Source organism: Ceratotherium simum, chromosome 21 (assembly GCF_057802395.1).
Source record: "Ceratotherium simum simum isolate JZ-2026a chromosome 21, ASM5780239v1, whole genome shotgun sequence".
NCBI classification, from domain to species: Eukaryota; Metazoa; Chordata; class Mammalia; order Perissodactyla; family Rhinocerotidae; genus Ceratotherium; species Ceratotherium simum.
This window is the reverse complement of record NC_141920.1, coordinates 29,004,658-29,024,447: the sequence shown is the minus strand read 5'-3', so window position 1 is coordinate 29,024,447 and position 19,790 is coordinate 29,004,658. Positions and strand designations below refer to the sequence as shown.

The 19,790-nt window shown below is 51.3% G+C and overlaps 1 protein-coding gene across 2 annotated transcripts in view; it reads left to right on the top strand.

Annotated features, from left to right (window-relative positions):
* The first annotated feature begins 6,608 nt into the window (after positions 1 to 6,608).
* RSPO4 (R-spondin 4) overlaps positions 6,609 to 19,790 on the top strand; it is a 40,411-nt gene continuing 27,229 nt past the window's right edge. Inside the window, exon 1 of one of the 2 annotated variants that reach the window (XM_087445485.1) lies at positions 6,609 to 6,919. In XM_087445485.1, coding sequence (XP_087301611.1) covers positions 6,841 to 6,919 — 79 coding nt within the window. In that variant the 5' untranslated portion in view covers positions 6,609 to 6,840. The remainder of the gene's footprint in view (positions 6,920 to 19,790) is intronic. The other variant, XM_087445484.1, reaches the window with a different exon arrangement.

The window sequence follows — 19,790 nt, the reverse complement described above, 5'->3', positions numbered from 1 at the left end:
GGGCTGGCGAGGGGGGTGGCTGGCTTGAAGCAGCTCCTTTGTTCGCCTGAGCATCCCTGGGACAGGGCTGCTGGCCTTCCCTTGGGAAAAATCAGACGAAGTGAAGAGTGAAGACAGGGGTTACAGAGGTTGTGCTTTAAGAGGCGAAAAAGATGAAGCCCAGTGGAGGAAGGTGGGGGTTCAATGCCTCTCCTTTATAGATGATGAAACTGAGGCAGAGATGATAAAAATTATTAGTGCAGACTCACTCTGGATTAGGCATTGTTTTTACCTGCACTACCTCTAGGTGATCATGAGAATTAATAAGATATTGTCTTGGTTTGGGGTTGCTGAGAAGCAGTCCCTGAGACACACATTTGAGTTCAAGAAGTTTATTTGGCAACTGATCCTGGGAAATGGGCTGAGAATGAAGAGGGAAATAGGATGGGAAGGCAGCCCATGAAGTGTAGGATATCAAGCCAGTTACCACTGTGGACAACCAGAACTCAGGCCTACAGGGGGATCCGGGAGACAGGGTAGAACACGCCTCAGGCTATCCCACCCGTTGAAGGAGGGAGTCGGAGGATTTGTCCATCATTGGATATCTCCACTCTGCTACTGAGTCCATCAGCAAGCTGTTTTTGTTTTGTTTTCAATTATTGTATTGTTCAGTTTTCTAATTTATATTTGTTTCTTCTTTAAAACTTCTATTTCTTTGCTGAGATTTTCTGTTTCCATTCGTTTTGAGAGAATTTATAATTTCTTGTCAAGGCATTTTTATGACGGCTGCTTTAAAATCCTTGTCAGATAATTCCAACATCTGAATCATTTTAGTATTAGCATTGGTTGATTGTCTTTTCTCATTCAAACTGTGGTTTTCTGGTTCTTGGTATGACAGGTAATTTTCTATATATCTTGGACATTTGGGTTATTATATGAGGAAGCTCCAGGTCCTATTTAAATCTTTTATTTTAGCAGACAGTCTCACTGTTTAGGTGCAGTATGTAGGTGCTTACCTACTTTGGGTGGCTGTAGCTGTGATGACAGTTTAGTTTCCAGAGCCTTTGCAACTCTATTCTGGTCGGCTTTGTTCTTCCGGCGTTACTCGGGCCAGTATTATCCTGATACTAAAACCAGACAAAGACAGTACAAAAAAATAGAGAGAGATCAATACCCTTCATGAATATAGATGCAAAAATCTCTAACAAAATATTATTAAATACAATTCAGCAATATATAAAAAGAATCATACAACATGGCCAAATGGGGCTTATTCCTGGGAGGGAAGGCTGATTCCCATATTTGAAAAGCAATCAATGTAATGCACCATATAAACAGGCTAACAAAGAAAAATCACAAGATTGTCAATAGATGCAAAAAAAGCATATGACAAAATTCATCCCCCATTCATGATAAAAAAAAAAATCTCAGAAAAATATCAATAGAGAGGAATTTCCTCAACTTGATAAAGGGCAAAAAACCTACAGCTAACATCCTACTTAATGGTGAAAGATCAAATGCTTTCCCACTAAGATTGGGAACAAGGCAAGGATGTCTGCTCTCATTACTCTTATTCAGCACAGTGCTAGAGGTTCTAGCCAAGGCAATAAGGCACGAAAAGAAAATAAAAGGCACAGAAAGGAGAGAAGGAAGGGAGGGAGGGAGGGAGGAAGGGAGGAAGAAAACTGTCTCTATTTGCAGGTGACATGGTTGTCTATGTTGAAAAACTCTAGAAATCTACAGAAATACTCCTAGAACTAATAAGTGAGTTCAGCAAGGTGGCAGGATACAAGATCAACACATAAAAATCAGTTGTATTTCTATATACTAGGAATGAACATGTGGGCAGCAAAATTAAGAATACAGTACCACTCACAATTGCTTGAAAAAAAGAAAAGAAATCCTTAGGTGTAAATCTAACAAAACATATATAGGACTTGTATGCTGAAAATGACAACACTGATTTAAAAAAAAAATCTCAGAAGATCTAAATAAATGGAGAGACATACCATTTCATGGATTGGAAGACTCAACATAGTCAACAATGTCAATTCTCCCCAAATTGACATACACATTTAATGCAATTCTGATCAAATTCCCAGCAAGATTTTTTTGTAGACATAGACAAAATTACTGTAATATTTATATTGAAAGGCAAAGGCACTAGAACAGCTAAAATAATTTTGAAAAAAAATAAAGTGAGTGGGATCAGTCTACCCAATTTCAAGCTGCAGTAATTATAAAGTAATTATTATAAAGCTGAACTAATCAAGACAATGTGGTATTGCAGATAGAAGGACACATAGTCCATGGAACAGAATAGATAACCCAGAAATAGTTTCACACATATATGCCCAACTAATTTTTGACAAAAGAGCAAAAGCAATTCAATGGAGGTAGGACAGCTTTTTCAACAAATCATACTGGAGCAACTGGACCTCTTACAAGCAAAAAATAAACCTTGACCTAAACCTCACCCTTCCTATAAAAATTAATTCAAAATGGATCATGGACTTAAATGTCAAGCTATATAACTTCTAGAAAAAAATAGAAGAAAATCTTTGAGACTTGGGACAAGGCAAATGTTCTTAGACTTGACACCAAAAGCATAACCTATAAAAGGAAAAAATTGATGAAGTGGACCTCATCAAAATTAAAAACCTTTGCTCTGTGAAAGACACTGGTAAGAGGCTGAAAGGACAAATTACAGACTAAGAGAAAATATTAGCAAATCATATATCCAAAAAAGGATTTCTGTATAGAATAAAGAACGTTTAAAATGTAACAGGAAAACAAAAATATCCAATTAAAAATGTGCAAAAGACATGCGCAGACATTTCACCAAAGAGAACATACAGAAACTTGTACACAAATGTCCATAGTAGCTTTATTCTTAATAACCAAAAACTGGAAATTATCCAGATGTCTTTCAATGGGTGAATGGGAAAACAAACTATAGTACATCCACACCACGGACTACTACTCAGCAGTAAAAGGCAACTATTCATACGTGCAACAACTTGGACGAATCTCAAGGAAATTATGCTGAGTGAAGAAAGCCAATCTCAAAAGGATATATACCGCATGATTCCATCATATAATATTTGTGTAACAACATAATTATAGAAATGGAGAACAGATTAGTGGTTGTTAGGGGTCAGGGTGGAGGGGAGGGAGTGGGTGGCATGAGGGAGTCTAGTGATGGTCCAGTAGAGCATCTTGAGGTAGTGGTGGTTACACCAAGCTATACATGAGATAAAGTTACATCCCAGGAAACTCTTCAATCCCTCAAACTGGGACAATTGGTCACTCAAGTAGGGGCCATCCTGCAGCCCTTGCTGCTCTGAGGAGTAGTTTGGGCTTCACTTGGAAGAAAATCCAGGTCCTCTGGCTGCTTAGGAAGAAGAGCTTGTAGGGGTCACAGCCAACACAGGCAGGAGCTCCTGCATCACTGGGGCAAGAATGAGAGTGGTTCAATGTGGCTGACTGGCCAGAGATCATAAAACTTTCGGTTTTCCTCCTGAGCACATGGCTAGACTACATTTCCCAGCCACCCTTGCAGGTAAGTGTGGTCACATGACTGAGTTCTGGCCAATGGGATGTGGGGGGACATGCTCTGTACCTCCCATAGGTGGTCTTCCATGCCTTGACCCTTCTGCAGTAAGCTTTAAGCCATGTACTGAAGAGAGCAGAGCACAAGCTGGAAGTAACCTGAGTCCTGGCTATCCCATGGGGGAGAAGGATTTGCTGATCAGGAACACATGCTACGAGCATAACATGTTGCAGCCATCGTACCCATCTTCATCTGTTTGTGATGGGTAACATCACAGTGTTACCCATCTGAACAGTGTTCAGCAGTTCCTTAACTGACTGCTGGTGTGCACACCTCCTAGCCTCGATGTCCTCCCTGGGCACCTATGTTGGGGGAGGGCCACTGGATGGCAGGCTGGGATTCTCAGACAGCCCCCTATAGCTACAGAGAACCCAAGACCCTCTGAGCATCTCAGGGCGGGGTGGGAGCCTGAATTCTGGCTCTTAGAACCCCAGGAATATCGGATTCTGAAGGGACTGGAGGGGCTCTCGGAGAACACAAAATCCCCTCTATGCCATTGAACTAATGGGGAAACTGAGCCCACGAGAGCAGGAGGTACTTGGGGAGCCACAAGGAATCAAGGGATGAGTGGCCGCTCTTCATTCATTTGTTCATTCCACAAATATTTATTAAGCACTTTATGTGTCAGTCACAGGGATAAAATAGAAGATTCCTGACCTCATGGAACTCACAGACAAGCAAGTTACAAACATGAGCAGGCTAGGCGGTGCCCGGTACCAGGGAGGGTAAAGCAGGACGAGGGGATACAGGGAATGGATGTTCTATTTTATCTGCAGCAGTCAGAGAGGGCCTCTCTGAGCAGGTAACCTGAGAGGAGACAGGCCCTGAGGATATCTGAGGAAGAATTATCCAGGCAGAGGGAACAGCAAGAAGCCCTGCTGAGGACACACGGTGGACAAGTTTGAGAAACAGGAGGAGGCCTGAGTAGCTGGAGCAGAGGGAGTGGGGGGAGAAGGGGTGAGAGGCTACAGAGCTGGGTGGCTGTTGAGTGGCCCCAGCCTCTGCATGACTCACGATGCACAGTGCTCCGCCTCTGCTTACCTGGGGGCTGTCCTGCTCTGCACTTTGGAGACCTCAGGACTGGGGATGGTTGGGTAGGGGCTGACTTTCCAACTTCCTAAAGCTTGATCTTCGGGGGTCACCTTATTTCTCTAAGTACCTGAATTCCATGTATAAGCTGGGAGACTCCTGCATCTGGAGAACTCATTCATGTATTCCTCATTCATTCATTCTACAAACATGCTGAGTCCTGTTCTATGTGCTAGGCTCCAGGGACCCAGATACGACCTCATCTCTGGACTCAAACAGCTGACAGTTTAGAAGGAGGGACAGACACATCTATAGTTACTACAGTTTTATCAAAGCTGTGATAAAGCGATTGTGGGAGCCCAGAGGAGGCACTAGACCTGGCCTGAGAATCAGGGAAGGCTTCCTGAAAGAGGGGCAGATCCAGGGCTGGGTCCCGAATGAGTTAGTGGAGAAGGGGGATGGGCTGTAGGCCAACATTCCACAGAGAGGCCACACATGAAAGACTCAGAGGTATGACAGGCCTGGAGGTGTTTGTGAAATACCACTCCACAAGGAGTGGAGATCTCTAGGATTAAAGGGGTGAGGGGTGCGGTGGTGGGGAAGACTGAGATCAGAGACGTCAGAACAAGAGGGCTTTGTAGGCCATGATGGAGGGGACCATGCTGGGACACCCGGATGCCCATCCCACTTCTGTTTTAGACTTACTGGGCTACCTGGGCTAGGCACTCCCAATCCCGAGGCCTCAGTGGCCCCATCTGTGAAATGGAGCCATCTGGGTGGTATGGCTCTGACATGCCACCGAGATCCCCAGGACGTTGTCTGCCAGTGTTCACGGAGCTCCACAGAAGAATGGCCAGGCCAGGGCTGCCTCACTCCCCCTGACATGCCTTCACATGTCCTCATTGCTCAGGGAGACTCCCTAAGGATGGGGAGAAGGGCTGGAGAGGACACACCAGCGTTTACCTTCCTTTGCTTTTGGATCAAACCACACACATACGAAAAAGGAAGGACAACTGTTCAGCAAAAGAGCGTCAAGGGTAAGGTCCCCTGTGCCCCAAGTAGTGGCTAAGAGGGTGGGCACTGGACCCAGACAGACCACTGACCTGCTGTGTGGGCTTAGGCAAGTCACTCTGCCGCTCTGAGCCCCCCCCCCCCCCCCCCCCGCAGTGGGACTAATCAGAATAGAACATCACTGGGTTGTTTTGAAGATTATATTACGTGTAAAGTGCTTAGCACAACACCAAGCACAGAGGCCTCAAAACTGAGAGCTAGCATTATTATTATCGTTATTGTTTTTACTGGGCAGGGCGACAGGAGGCCGGTGTGTGCTGTTTGTTGGGTAGGAGGAGGGATTTGGCTCCAAAAGGGTTAAAGTGGAGCCAGCTGCTCCCAGTCCTGCAGATAAGGTTGAAGGAAACACAGTCCAGGTCCTCAGCCCCTTCACAAGCGAATTTATGAGGTGCTGGTCACTTGGAGTCAAAGACTAGGGGCTCCCCCAGGCCGCTCCGGAAACATTCAGGGTCAGTGGCCAGAGGGGACTTAGGACTCTCTTGAAAGGCGACAGAGCAGAGAGGGCACAGACCAGACGGGGGTCGGGTCGAAGGAAGAGGCCGCGAGTAGGGGAACGTGAGACAGAAAGACAGAAAAGCAGAGGAAGCGAGGCAGTGGCCCTCACGGGCCAGGCGCGGGAGAAAGGAGATACAGAGACAGCAGGAGAAAGAAAATCGGGGGCGGGGAGTGGGGCGCAGGGAGGTGCTGAGAGCAGAAGGATGGGGGCCACCGGGCGTCCGCACCTGTGGTGGGGGAGGGGGGGGGCTCTGTACCTGTGTCTGCCTGGCCGGTGGTGGGTGTGTGAGCAGGGCAGTGCCGGGGCGGAACGACGCCAGACCGCGGACTGCGGGACAGACCGACCTCCCGGCCCCCGGCCCGGGCGACCCCCGCCCCACCGCGCGCCGGCCCCCAGCGGGTTAACGCGCCGCCCCCGCCGCGCCGGCTCCTCCCCGCCGGGGCAGTGTCGCGGCTCCGCCGACGCCCTCACTCGACCTGGCGGCCGGCCCCCGGGCGGACGGAGGGTCCCTGACAGCGGGACCGAGCCCGCGCCCCGCGGATGCGCCCGGCGCGCCCGGAGCAGCCCCCGCGCCCGCCGCGCCGCCGCCGGGTGGTCGCTGGCCGTCGGGCCTCCCCGGGGCCCCCGCGGGCGCCCGCCCCAGGCTGCCCAGATGCGGGCGCCACTCTGCCTGTTGCTGCTCGTCGCCCACGCCGTGGACATGCTCCCCTTGAACCGAAGGAAGAAGCAAGGTACGAGGTGCAGCCCGGCAGGGTGGCTGGGCGGGCGCAGCGGGACAGAAAGGGGAAGGGCCCTTGGGGCATCTGCCTGGTGCCCGGCGCTCTGGGCCATTGACTTCTCCCGAGAGCCGTCAGTCCCACTCTACAGATGGGGACACTGAGGCCCCAGGGCACCCACTGAGCAAGCTAGAGCAGGGAGGCTCTCCAGGGAGGAAAGGGGCTGGCGGGGCTTTCTCACTGAGCCCACTCCCTATGGTAGCAGCATTGCTCGGGGGAGGAGGGCGGCTCTGTGCAAAGACAGAAAGCCCCAGGTGCCGGCTGGAGGGCACAGGGATGAGGGGACAGAGTCAGTAGCTTAGAAGCCATCCCAAGCATCCGTGCTGAACCAGGAGGTGACAAAGAGCTCTGGGCTGGGAGTCCATATGCCCCAGTAGGATCACCGACCCTGACACACTGTGTCACCTCAGAGAAGTCGGTGATCCTTGGTGGGGGCCCCTCGGGGGAGGGCATGAGCTGCAGAGGTCAGGGAGACCTGAGACCTGAGTTCAAGTCCATTTATTTTGGGGGTGACCTGGAAGAAGTCCAGCCCCTCCCAGAGCCTCAGTTTTTCCATCTTGGCCTCCTCTGGCCACGGGGAAGATGAACAAGGTTCAAACTATAAACGTACCTGGGGCACTAAGCCAGGGAACCCTTGCAGTCTCACCTTGGCGTCCTATGTCACCGCCCCTCACTACCAGAATCAGAACGTCCTCAGGAGGTGGGTTTGAGGCTGTCCCTGCAGAGCCGGGGGCAGCAGAGCTGGCGGGGCCGAGGAGGGTGAGCCGGTGAGTAAGTCTCCTGCCTGAGCCGGGCAGCCATTCGGCCTCTGGATGCCTGTTTGAGAATCAACAGTTGAACACCCACCACTGTGCCAAGGGTTTTCCATGTGCTGTCTCGTGGAATCCTGCTACATCCTCCTAACATAGGGGTCATCCCATTTTCTAAAGCCACATGCCAAGGCTCAGACAGGTTAAGTAACTTGGCTAAGTTCTCCAGCAGGTGAATGGAAGACCCAGTGTCCGCTGTCTTTCCAGCTCTAGTGTTAGGTCTGAGCAAAGCTACATAAGAAAGAGAACAAGAGTCTGCCCTCTGGGGGCTTCTAGTCCATTAGAGAGAAAAGCCGTACATGGACACAGTCCCTCTTGGAGTGGAGCAGGAAGCAGTGAGGGGCTGTGGGAGAGCTGGGAGGTGGGATTGGGTGCGGCAGGGAGACTACGGCCAGAAGGGCTCCAACCCCGGTGAGACTGCACAGAGGGACCCAGGGAGTGGAGAGGTGGGTGGGCTTCAGTGAGCACGGGGAGTTTGGGACTTCTTGGGGACACTCCTCTGTGAATGGCCCTGGTATAGAGGTTAAGTATATGGGCTCTGGAGTCAGCCTGCCTTCCCCAAGTGACCTTGGGGAAGCCACTTTGCCTCTCTGAACCTCGGTTTACCCATCTGAGAGTCTTTTAGAAGATCTCTAAGGTCTTTCTCAGTTCTAAAAAAGACCAAAAAATGAAAACTTTCTCTTCATTGACTCCTCTTTAACATAGGAGTGGTAATCTTAAGTATCCAGCTCACAGGGCCAATGTGGGGGAGACGAATGAGTTAGTGTGTATCTTAAGTGAGTAGCCGGGTACACAGGCTCCTAGTGGGCACTTGCATTAGTCATTCTCACTTCCTGCCTATTGTGTCCTTGGCTGCTCGTAACAGCCTAGCAGAGGGAGGGGGTATGCTTGTTTTTTGGATGAGGAAACTGCTTCAGAGAGGGAGACTGATTTGTCCAAGGTTGCACAGCAGGTAAGTAGCGAAGCAGGCTCGAATCCCAATCCATCTGATGGGACGCTGAGAAGATGTCTCCTGAGCTGTGTTGGTCTTCCCTTCTCGGAGCCTCAGTTTCCCCATCTGAAGAGGAGCTGGTTTAGATCTTTAAGGTGCTTCTTTGTTCTAAAACAAAGAATAAAGGAAACGAAAAATTCCAAACCCTCCCCTGTCCCCAGCTCACCCCCACCCCCCGTTGCTCAGTGAGGAGTTCAGCACGGCTGCTCCTGACACTGCCCAGTTTGGTGGTTGATCTCCTGAGTCTGGGACGCTCGCACGCCCAGCCCTGCGTCTTCCCAGAGAGAGGCCTGTGGCTCCATTTATCAGTTGCAGTGGAGACAGCCTTGGATCTCAGTCCCACCCTGACCCCTTTGTACTGTGTGGCCTTGGGTACGTGGACTCCCCCGCTCCTGCCCACAGCCTCAGTTTCCCCATTGGCACTGGAGTGGGGGCGGGGAGTAGAGAAACTCTTCCTGTAGCATATTCTGCAAGGTGGTCATAGGAGTCCTGACCAAATAGGTTTGAGATATGCTGGGTTTAGCAGATTTCTTGACTGCAGGACTTATCAGAGCTTTCATGGTGAAGAGGCTGGGGATAGACAGCAGGACTTTTCCCAAAGTAATTACACACCAGAGACCATTTTTCATAAGACAGCTGCTTGGAGAATTCCACACAAGATCCTTGAGTGTCTTACTAGCTTTGATGTTCTGGTCTAACTTTCACAGAATGTGTCCTGAAGGTACCTGGGTGTTACAGTGCTTCTTTCTTCCTCCTCTCTCCCTCCCTCCCTCCCTTTCTTCCTTCCTTCCTTTCTTTCCTTTCACTTGTTCATTCAACAAGTGTCGCAGGGCAGCCCCTGTGCCAGGCCTGTGTTGGGAACCTTGGGGTGCTGAGGTGAGGAGCTGCTGGTGTGGAGGGGTGTCCCCTCCCTGCCCTCCCTGCCCGACTCGCTGGGCCAGCGGCCTCCCGGTCTGAGCCGTCACCCTCAGGGCCTGGCTCCCGCGGACCCGCGCTTCCTCAGCACCGGCGTCGCTGTTGCTTGATGAACCCCAATTTTTCTGTTTCTAAGACAAGAAAGAGTGAAAGAATAGGCTTGAGAAAGGTTCTTGGATCTCAAGTGTCTCTTACAAAACTACATTTTAATTAACTAAGAGTAAACGAGTCAGAACCAGATGGGGACATTTCTCTTGAAATGTGCTGGGGTGTCCTGGCAATGGGACAGTCGGGCAGAGTGAGGGGTCTGTGCCCCCCACCCCGATACGGAGCCTCATGTAGGCATCGAGGAGAAGACAGGCCATGACTGACTTTCCCCAACATCCAAGGCCTCCTGGGGAGGGGGCTTGGTGGAGGCGAGAGTCCCCCACACTCGCATGGTGCTTCTAGATCCTTCTAGACCTGAGGCAGCAAGGGGCAGAGGGCAGAGCTCAGGAATTCACATAGCCCTGGGTTCAAATCCTGAGCCCTCTCCTGCCTAGATGTGTGGCCTGGGACAGGTTGCGTGCCTTCTCCCATCCATGGTCCACATCTGTGAAATGGGAACAGGTGTAGCTACCTCTTTGGTGGTTGGGAAGGTCCCCCACAGTCCCAGAGGGAAGGTGCCGAAGGCATACAGTAGGAGCTTCATAAGGATTCAGCCACTTCTGCCTCCCATTTGATGGCAGAGCGTGATGCTCCCTGGACTGGGGGGCGGGGGGTCCCTCGTGGGTTGAATCTCACCTCTGCCCTTCTCCCCCCTCTGAGCCTCTTTTTCTTTATCTGTCAGAGGACCGTGGCAGCACCCACTGCGGAGGCCTGTTACGTGGAGTGAATATAATAATTCTCTGTAACTGCAAAGCCCTGTGTGGATGGCCGGGCAGGTGGGACCGTTCCCGTGCATAGACAGGGAAGCCCAGACCCAGCAAGCAGGTGCCCAGAGCTGCTGGCAGTGGCAGAGATGGGGGAGGACCCGGGTTTCTTGTCTCCAGGTCGGGGCTGTGGCTGGGCAGAGAACAAGGTGTGCCCCCTTAAACACTGGCGTCTAGGTGACACCAGGGAGAAATGGAAAACGGACTCGGAAAGGGCAGGATGGGGGGCGATAACTGCCTGCAGAGGGCTCAGGGAGGTGCTCTGTGCCTCAGTAGAATGCTACTCTGGGCAAGTGTTTCTGCCCCTCTGGGCGCGGCTTTCCTCATAAAGTAGGGGCCGCTTGAGAGAAGGGAAGCAGAATAGTTGGCATACAGTCGGTGCTCAATAAACTGAGCTCTACCCGCCCGCCCTCTCCCTCTGCAGCCAGTTCTGGAGCCAGGCTCCGGCTCAAAGGGGATGCTGTTTTCACCTCACATGGCCCTCACCCCTGGGGGGAAACCACCTCCCTCTCCCATAGATGGAAACCTCCCAGCCCCAATCCAGCCACCAAAGGAAGCCCTTGAGGCCACTTAGTGAGGGCCCGCCCTGTGCCAGCAGCTCTGCGTATGGGTTGTGAATCCTCACTAGGACACTGCCTTGTGTTACACCCATTTCCCAGATGAGGAAAATGAGGCTCAGAAAGGGGCAATGACCTGCCCAGGAGCTCCCGACAGCTGAGCTGGGGTGTGGACCCAGAGTTCTGGAGGCTTCAAAGACTGGGCACAGAAATAGAAATGAATCCTGTTAGTGAATTGCCAAAGGCTGCAAGGTGGAGGCATCTGAGAGGAGCCTCATCAGAGGGGTAGCATTCAGGATTTTGCCAGGCAGAGGTGGCAGCAGGGTAGGGGAGGGAGGGGAAGGGGAGGGAGGGGAAGAGAGGGTCTGGTCAGGTAGGAAGGGTCCGGGGAGCTGTGTGGCCAGAGGAAGGGGAGGTCCGATTGCACACAGGGCCAGAGTCCAGTCATGGAGGGCCTCGGATGCCGCTGGCCTGTCACCATCATCACGAAGAAATATTTATTGAGCCCCTCCTCTGGACCAGGTCCTGGACTAGGTGTTGATAAGGATAGCAGAGATGCACTCCACCATCCCTGCCGTCAGAGTGCCCAGGGTCTCCTTGAGATGCCAGGCACGGAGCCTGACAGATTGACAGGGACAGGACCCGGTGCCCCCAGCGCAGCCCTGAGAGGCAGGTTGGTGGTGCTCCTAGTCACAGTAAAGGAATCTGAGGCTCAAGGAGGGGGCGTTTCTTGGCTGAAGTGTCGCTTGGATACGGTGACCTTACTCATTTTGTTCGCCTGTCTTTTCTGTCTATTGGTCCACTGTTTATTCATCCATCCTTCCATCTTTCCATCCTTCCGTCTAGTGAACAAACTGAAGCTTGAATTAATTCAAAGTTTTTCAAACTGAGGTTTTCCACCCATCAGCAGATAAATTTAGTAAGTGCAGCCAGCGTTTTTGAATGAAATGGACGGAATGGAATGGAATAGAACCAAACAGTAAAGATTAGAATAAAATAGAGTGAGGTCGGCAAACTTTTTTTGTAAAGGGCCAGATAGTAAATATTTTAGGCTTTGAGGGCCACACATGATCTGTCACATGCTCATCTTTGTTTTTGTTGTATTTTTTTAACAACCCTTTTAACATATTAAACCATTCTTAGCTCACAGGCCATCTACAAACAGACTGTAGCCCAGATTTGACCCATGGGCTATAGTTTGCCAACCTCCTTTTTAGGAAATATCAGAGTGCATTGCAAGTGTTAAGATTAATTATTATGAGAAATGTGTTTTGGGTTACATGTGTATGTGTGTACCAGTGGGTGAGCATGCGTGCACATGGGTGGGCTATGTGTGACAGTGTGTGAATGACTGTGTGTGTGATCTGTGTACTCTGTGTGTACTGCTATAAAAATGTAATTTTTACCATTGTCAAAGAAGTGTGGAGGCCGCTGTATCAGCTGAGCCCAATGCAGTCCTCACGACATCTCTAAGAGGCGGGCTCTAGGAGGGTCCCTATATTATAGATGTGGAGACTAAGGTCCAGTGCGTCACAAAGCAATAAGCATGTGAATCCCGGGAGTCTGGCTCCAGAGCTCAAATGTGACACCAAATTGCCTCAGTCAGAAGCAGCTGCCCCCGACACATTTCGCAGGTCCTTAGTTCATGTGTGTTTTTCCTAATGGCCCTGAATCTGGTGGCCACGTCCTTCCAGAGGCGTGTGGATTTCAGCCCCTGGAAGGTAGAATGATCCATCGGGGCCCTAAATATATCCTCCTGTGTCAGACACCCCTGAGCAGCCAGTGAGCACCAGACATGGCCTGGTCTTTCACACTGATCCTCACCCCAGCCCTGCCAGGTGGATATGGTGGCCCCCTCGCCCCTTACAGAAGAGAAAGCCTGGTCCAGAGAGGGGGGACTGGCTTGTCCAAGGTCACAGAGCAAATGTGTGTGTGTGACCAGGTCTTCCTGATTCCGGAACCACAGGAGCAAATCCTGCCTACTATGCACTTCTCCAGAAAACCCATCTAATGCCGCCATTAAGCCCTCTCTCGTTTGCACAGTGCTTTACAGTTTGCAGAGCAGTTCACTGTTCATTTTCTCTCTGGAGTTCTGGAGAAGGGTTATAGAATAATGGAACGTTAGGGCTGAAAAGGCCAATTGAGATCTTGAGACCAACGCTTGTCAAAATGGAGCCTCAAGCAGGGAGGCACCTCACCCAAGGTCCCCCTGTGGTGGGTGGAGGTGAGGGTGCGGGGGAGATCATGGGGTGAGGGCGGCTTTGGGTAGGTAGAAGAAAGCAGCCTGCTCCAGAGCCTGAAAGTCTGGTTTAGAGCCTCTCACAGCCTCCGTTTCCTCATGTGACTTGGGAATGCTCTGCCTGCTTTGCTTTCTCCCAGGTCGGGGGTAAATGTCAGATGAGAGGAGGCAACCAAGAGGGCTCTCACAGCTTGAAGGCTGTCTGTCGAGCTTTCTTCACAACCAGAGGCCAGCCCGGGGTTGGGAGCCTCGTAAGGGCCTCTGGAGTTACCTGAGTGCCACATAGGGTCTGTGGCTCGGCTGTGTGGTTCCAACCTGGACCTGGCGGAGGCCTGGGACGGACACAGAGCCACCATGGCCTCGAGGCCTCGGGCTGTGGACACTGTCGGGACACAGAATGGCCCGGGGCTTGGTGGACACCCAGGAGCACACTCCTCACCTATGTATCCACACAATATATGTTCCTAAACACACACACACACATATAGATATATTTCTTTCTTTCTTTAAAAATCCTTAATTTTCACTGGCATCAAAGGTTTAGAAAAGTCTCTTTTTGATTGGGTTTTGTGGTTGAGCATTTACTCTATGTCAGATATTACCTGTATTATTTTATTTTATTTAACAATGTCGGGCACTGTTCTAAGTACTTTATACATAGGAACTGATTAAATTCTCCTAATAAACCTAGGAGGTGGGTACTATTTTATCCCTATTTCACAGATGAGAAAACTGAGGCGCAGAGAGGTTAAGTAACTTGTCCAAGGTCACACAGCCAAGGTTCATATCCTGCCTGGTCCCAGAGCCCAAGCTCTAATACTGAGCTCAGCTGCCTCCCAGCCTTTTTTAGTCCTCACAGCAACCTGTGAGGGGACTGCTTTTATCTATATTTTACAGAGGAGGAAACTGAATTAAGAGAGAGGAGCATTAGTTGAAGTATGTGAAATTCCCATTTTTGTAGGTTGAAAACAGCCCAATATTAGCAATTTCGTATGTTTCAGTCTAGTAGGTTGGCAAAGTTAGTTTTGCAGAACCACGATTTAAACCCAAACAATTGGTCCCAAAGCTTGAGTGTATGCTGGACCTTCTCCCAGTGCATCCACATAATAGCCTATGAGGTGGTTTGATCCTGTTATTCCACAGAGAAGGCCCTCCCAGCTCAGAGAGGGCAATCGACTTGCCAAGAGCACACAGCCAGGACGGGGAGAGGTTGGAATGTGCCCCCAGGGCTCCACGGGCCAGAGCCTCCTTTCTTGGCCCTGTGTGACGGTGAGCACCAGCCAGGACACACACGCCCTTGGCCCCCCCCTTGGGGTTTCCTTCAGGTCCCACGGGGAATGGTCTGGTCCCCATCGCTGGTGGGTGAAGCTGAGTCCTCTCGGGTGCTGCTGTGCCAGGCTGGGCCACCACCGCCTGTCCTAGCATGATTTCTTTCAGTGATGCCGTGTGATTCACAGGGTCCCGGCTCTGTGGCCTGTGGTGGGGACTCCACTTCCCTGTCGGGGGTGGGGGTTCTGTTTCACCAGCTCAAAAGAAAGGCATTCCCATGCCTGAGGGACCCAGACCACAGGGGAAAACCACTCCCTTTCGCCAGAAGCCTTCACTTTCCCTGAAGCCTGACGACAGTGCCCACATCCGCAGGGGTGGAGACACACAGAGAAGAAATGTCACGGCTGCCCTTCCAGAAACTGCTGTGGGGTTGGCAAGTGGGCACAGCTGTGTCTAGCGAGTCCCAGACGAGCAGTGGGAGGCCGGCAGGCTGTCACGAAGGCCGTGAGCTCTGCCACTCACTAGCCGAGTGACCTCGGGCAGGTGGTCTCTCCCCTCTGTGCCTCTGTTGGCTAATTTGCAAAATGGGGCATGAAACGAGTTCCTAGCACGTAGGGAGTGGTCAGTTAGCGACTATGAAGAGTGTCCAGCGCCAGGCGGGAGTGTGGGGTTTGGGCTGTGACAGGCCTGGGCTCAGCTCCCAGCCATGGCTACTGCCACACTTGGGGGAAACTATTTCCCTCCTGGATCTCAGTGCCGTCTCTCAGTACGATGGGACCATCAGAGCATCTACATCATACGCTTGTCCTGAAGATCATGGAGACGATGCATGTAACCCACCTGGGAGACAGTCGGTGCGACTGTCATGCGTGAGAGAACGGTCATGCGTCATGGGGGTTGGCTCTTTCTAGTGTCCAGAACATTCCAGCCTGATGTCAGACATGCCCCTGCCTCTATTTGAAAGTCCTCAGCAGACCTAACTCGTCGAAAGGTTACTTTGAGAAGCCCGGATTCAGAGGATAGGGTGGTCCTGAGTGCTGTGTGACTGTGGCCCAGTGACTCACCCTCTCTAAGCCTCTCTTCACTCCTCTGTGAGAGCAGCTCTCGGAGGGTACAGTGAGGATGGAAGGGTGTGTGTGTGTGTGTGGTGTCCGTACATAATAAATGTATAAACGATGCGATGGCTGTTTGTGGATGAGGCCGAGGTGGAGCTGATGTCCTACCCTCTGCCCACAGCAGGCTGGAAAACCCCATCAGACGCTGCCTTTGGGATATGCTCTTGCTTCCTCCTCCCCTCCCTCCATTCTGGCAGGCATTTGGGTCCATCGGACTCCTTAATTCACAGCACATCATCAGCATCCGTCCCACAAGACCCTGCTCTTGTGTTGTGTTATTTTATTTTTCTTTCTTTATTTTTTAGGTTGTTACAAATTACCGATTTTTTATTTTACTCAAAATTTATTTCACTTATTTTTAAATTTCTTATTTTTATTTTAACTTAAAATGTATTTTATTTATTTTTATTAATTTTAATGTAATTTATTTAAATTCACTTTATATTTTTTATTTTGTTGTTCCGTTTTATTTTTCTAAGTTATTTTTAAATTTTATCATTTAATTTAGTTTTTAAATGCTATTTTATTTAAAATTTTTAATTAATTTTAATTATTTTTATTCAATTTTTATTCCCCTTATTTTAAAATTTTTATTTTGCTTTTTAGTTTTTCATTTTTTCTTATATTTTATTTTTATTTTGCCCACTTTTTAATTGAGTTTCCTGAATTTTTCTTGTCAGTGTATAGGACTTCCTTGTATTACTTACGTATTCATCCCTGTTGATTTTTTTTTTTTTTTTTTTTTTTTTGTGAGGAAGGTCAGCCCTGAGCTAACATCTGCCAATCCTCCTCTTTTTGCTGAGGAAGACTGGCCCTGGGCTAACATCCGTGCCCATCTTCCTCTACCTTATATGGGACGCCACCACAGCATGGCCTAACACAGCATGGGCGCCCCGGATCTGAACCTGTGAACCCTCGGGCCGCCAAAGTGGAGCACGCGCACCCAACCGCTGCACCACCGGGCTCGCCCCCCATCCCCTGTAGATTTGGACGTTGAAGATCTCGTTCTTGAGTCTGAAACCCATCTGCTAACTTTGTCCTTTGGAGAATATAAATCGTTATTTATGACACTGTTCATGTCGTCAAATCCCTTGAGGTTTTTTGGGGGAGCAAGGGGGTTCTTCTGCCATATGGCCTAGGCTTTTTGGCTTTTTGGCCTTATAAAAAGTGTTTATAAGAAGGTTTCATAAGAAGGGTGTGAGCCCCAATTCTCCATCCCTCGAGCGGACCCCGCTCCCCATGAGCGACTCTCCCTTGACTAGGGTTGATGCCCTGACACAGCAGCCCCGCCCTTCCTGAGGTCACTGCTGGACTCTCAAATGCGGCGCCGCTTCTCTGCTCACCCTGTTTCCTGACGGTCCCCCGTGCTGCATCCCAGTCAGCACACATCTGTCCAACTCCTGCCGTCAGCCGGCCCCTGTCCTTGGGGGTCCCAGACTGACGGAGGAGGCAGGCCAACAGCGTGAGTTTTAGTTAGAGTAGGAGCGGTGTCAGCTGGAGAGCCCTGCCACTGGAGACAGGTGAAGTGGTCTTGAAAGGCCCCCCGAGGGGGCTCAGTCCTCCCTGCGGGCTGAGCATCCCCAGCCAGGCGCTGACATTCTCCCAGGGCGGCTTTGGCTGAATCGCTTCAGTTTGTGGATCATCTTAGTCTCTCGCATCAAGGAGCCTCCTGCCCACCCCCCCAAAAAAAAGGAAAGGAAAAGAAAACAGGCACTCAGGACATTTGTGCATAAAGCGGACTTTATTGAAGGTCTGGGGAGTCTAAGGGCTCCATCCTGCAGTGCAGACAGTTTCAGACTGGAGACGACTGAGCTGGTCCTCTCTCCTCCCGCCGTGGCCCGCTGATGTTACAGAGAATGACTCCTCCTCCTGTCTGTCCCCGCAAACAGCTTGGGGCTCCTCTCTGGTGGGCCTTGGGCCCTGAGAGATGTATGGCTTTCAATGGCACTTCTCTGTTTTTGGAGAGCCACCAGGCAGGAGTCAGCAGGGAGGGGCAGCAGGTCACCAGGGAGGCGTGGCCCCCAGCAGTTAGGAGCTTGGTGTCTGGTTTGCATCCCACCTGACTCCTCGCTGTGAGTTCTTGGGTCAATCATTTCACCCGTCTGAGCCTCAGTTTTCTCATCCATGAAGGTGGGGTAAGTGTAGCCCCAGCTTTGTAGGGCTGTGGTGGGTTTGAAATGATATAACTCGAGGACCTGGGTAGCACAGCGTCCCGCACGTGCAGACACACAGCCAGCGTTAGCCTCCTTCTGCCCGTTTGCAGTCCTGGTCCCTCAGAGGGTCTGCCAGAGCCTTGGCTGCAGCTGCTCATCTTGGTTCCAGCCCTTAATCCTGGTTTTAACTGGGCCGGAAGGATTATGGTTCCCATTTTGCAGATCAGGAAACTGAGACCCGCTGACAGTGGGTGCAGAATTCCCAGGCCCATGCAAGCCCTGGTCTCTCCGATCACCTGGATTTCAGTTCGGTGGAGATAGTACCCCAGGGCCACGAGAGGTTTCCAAGGTAGAGCCAGGATCGTGGAAGCCCCCACCTCCCTGTGCTCCTGCCGCCCCCACCACACACCATGCCTGTCTTCCCTTCTTCCATTCAGCTCCTCCTACCGGCATCATACCATTTATTGAGCACCTACTGTGTGCCAGGCACTTGGTGGGCATTACCTGCAACCTTAGGAGATTGGACCCATTTTACAGAAGAGGAAAGTAGGCCCACATAGGTGACGTCACTTGCCCAGGTTCCCACAGTCCTCGTAGAGTCAGTTGGAAGCCAGGGTGGGGCTCTGAAGCCAGGGCCCTCTTTCACTGTGCCAGGAATTGGTGAGCTAAACCAGGGCAGAGCACAGGATAAGGTCGGCTCCCATTGGTGAGTACTTGGCAGATGAGCTGGGCACACAACCAGGTGCTCTGCAAGTTACTACCTCCCTTTACCCTCCAGGGGACCCTTGGAGAGCACCATTCCTATTTTGCAGATGAGGTGCTGAGGCTCAGAGAAGTCAAAGGGCCTTCTAGGGTCAAGGTGGCAGAGCTGGGAATCAAACCAGACTGTGTGTGACCTGGGCTCCTGCCTGCCCGGCGCTGCCTCCCATCCCCCCATTTCCTGGGGCTGGGCATTTGGTCTGGGGTCCTGGCCTGGACAGATGTCACTGTGACACCACCTATTCTCAGCTTTGAGTGACTTAGGGAGCCACCAGTCAGGACCTCGCGTTTGCCCCCAGCTTGGAGGCGGGTGTGCAGCAGATGCAGGGAGCGTAGCTGAATGGCAAGTCTACTTAAAAACAAGCAGGGAACCCAGAACAGGCACCTCGTCCCCACAGCCTGTGAAAGTCAACAGCAGCAGCAGGTCGAGGAGGCAGGACCGAAACCGATGGCGGGAGAAGCGGAGCGATTGGGGCATTTATGGAGGGGGCTATGGGGTAGACAAGGTCATGGGATTCTCCATTTAGGTCTCTTTAGAGCTGGGGGCGAGTAACAGATCTGCGAAGCACCAACTACGTGCTACACCACCGACTACGCTATTTACCTTTTAACTCTCATAATTACCCACCAGCAAAGCTTGTCTGTCCTCCCTCCCTGCTCCTCACAGCCACCAGCCTCGTGCAGACCACCTGGCTGCCCACAGGCCTCGGCCCCGGGCTCCTGGCTCCCACTCCTGCCCCTACAGTCCATTCCCCTCAGCACCAGAGGGAGCTTTCAAGGCGGACACTCCTCGGCCTGTACCCATCTCGCTTCCAGGAAAACCCAGCACTGTCCAGACTCCGTCTGAGCCCACACACCCGGGTCTGGTCCCATCCACCCTTCTGATCTCCTCGCCTACTCCTGTCCCTTGGTCACTGCACTCTGGCCTCACCTCACCCTCTTCCGTGCCAAGCTCCTTCCAGTCCCTGGACCTTGGTGCCTCCTTTTCCTGTACGTCTCACAGAGGCCTTTCTTGGCGGCCCAGGCCCTCCTCCCATCACTGCTAACTTTCATTTACTCCCTGTCATTCTCTCCAATGATCTCTCTTTCCTTGAGAGTGCATATTCCC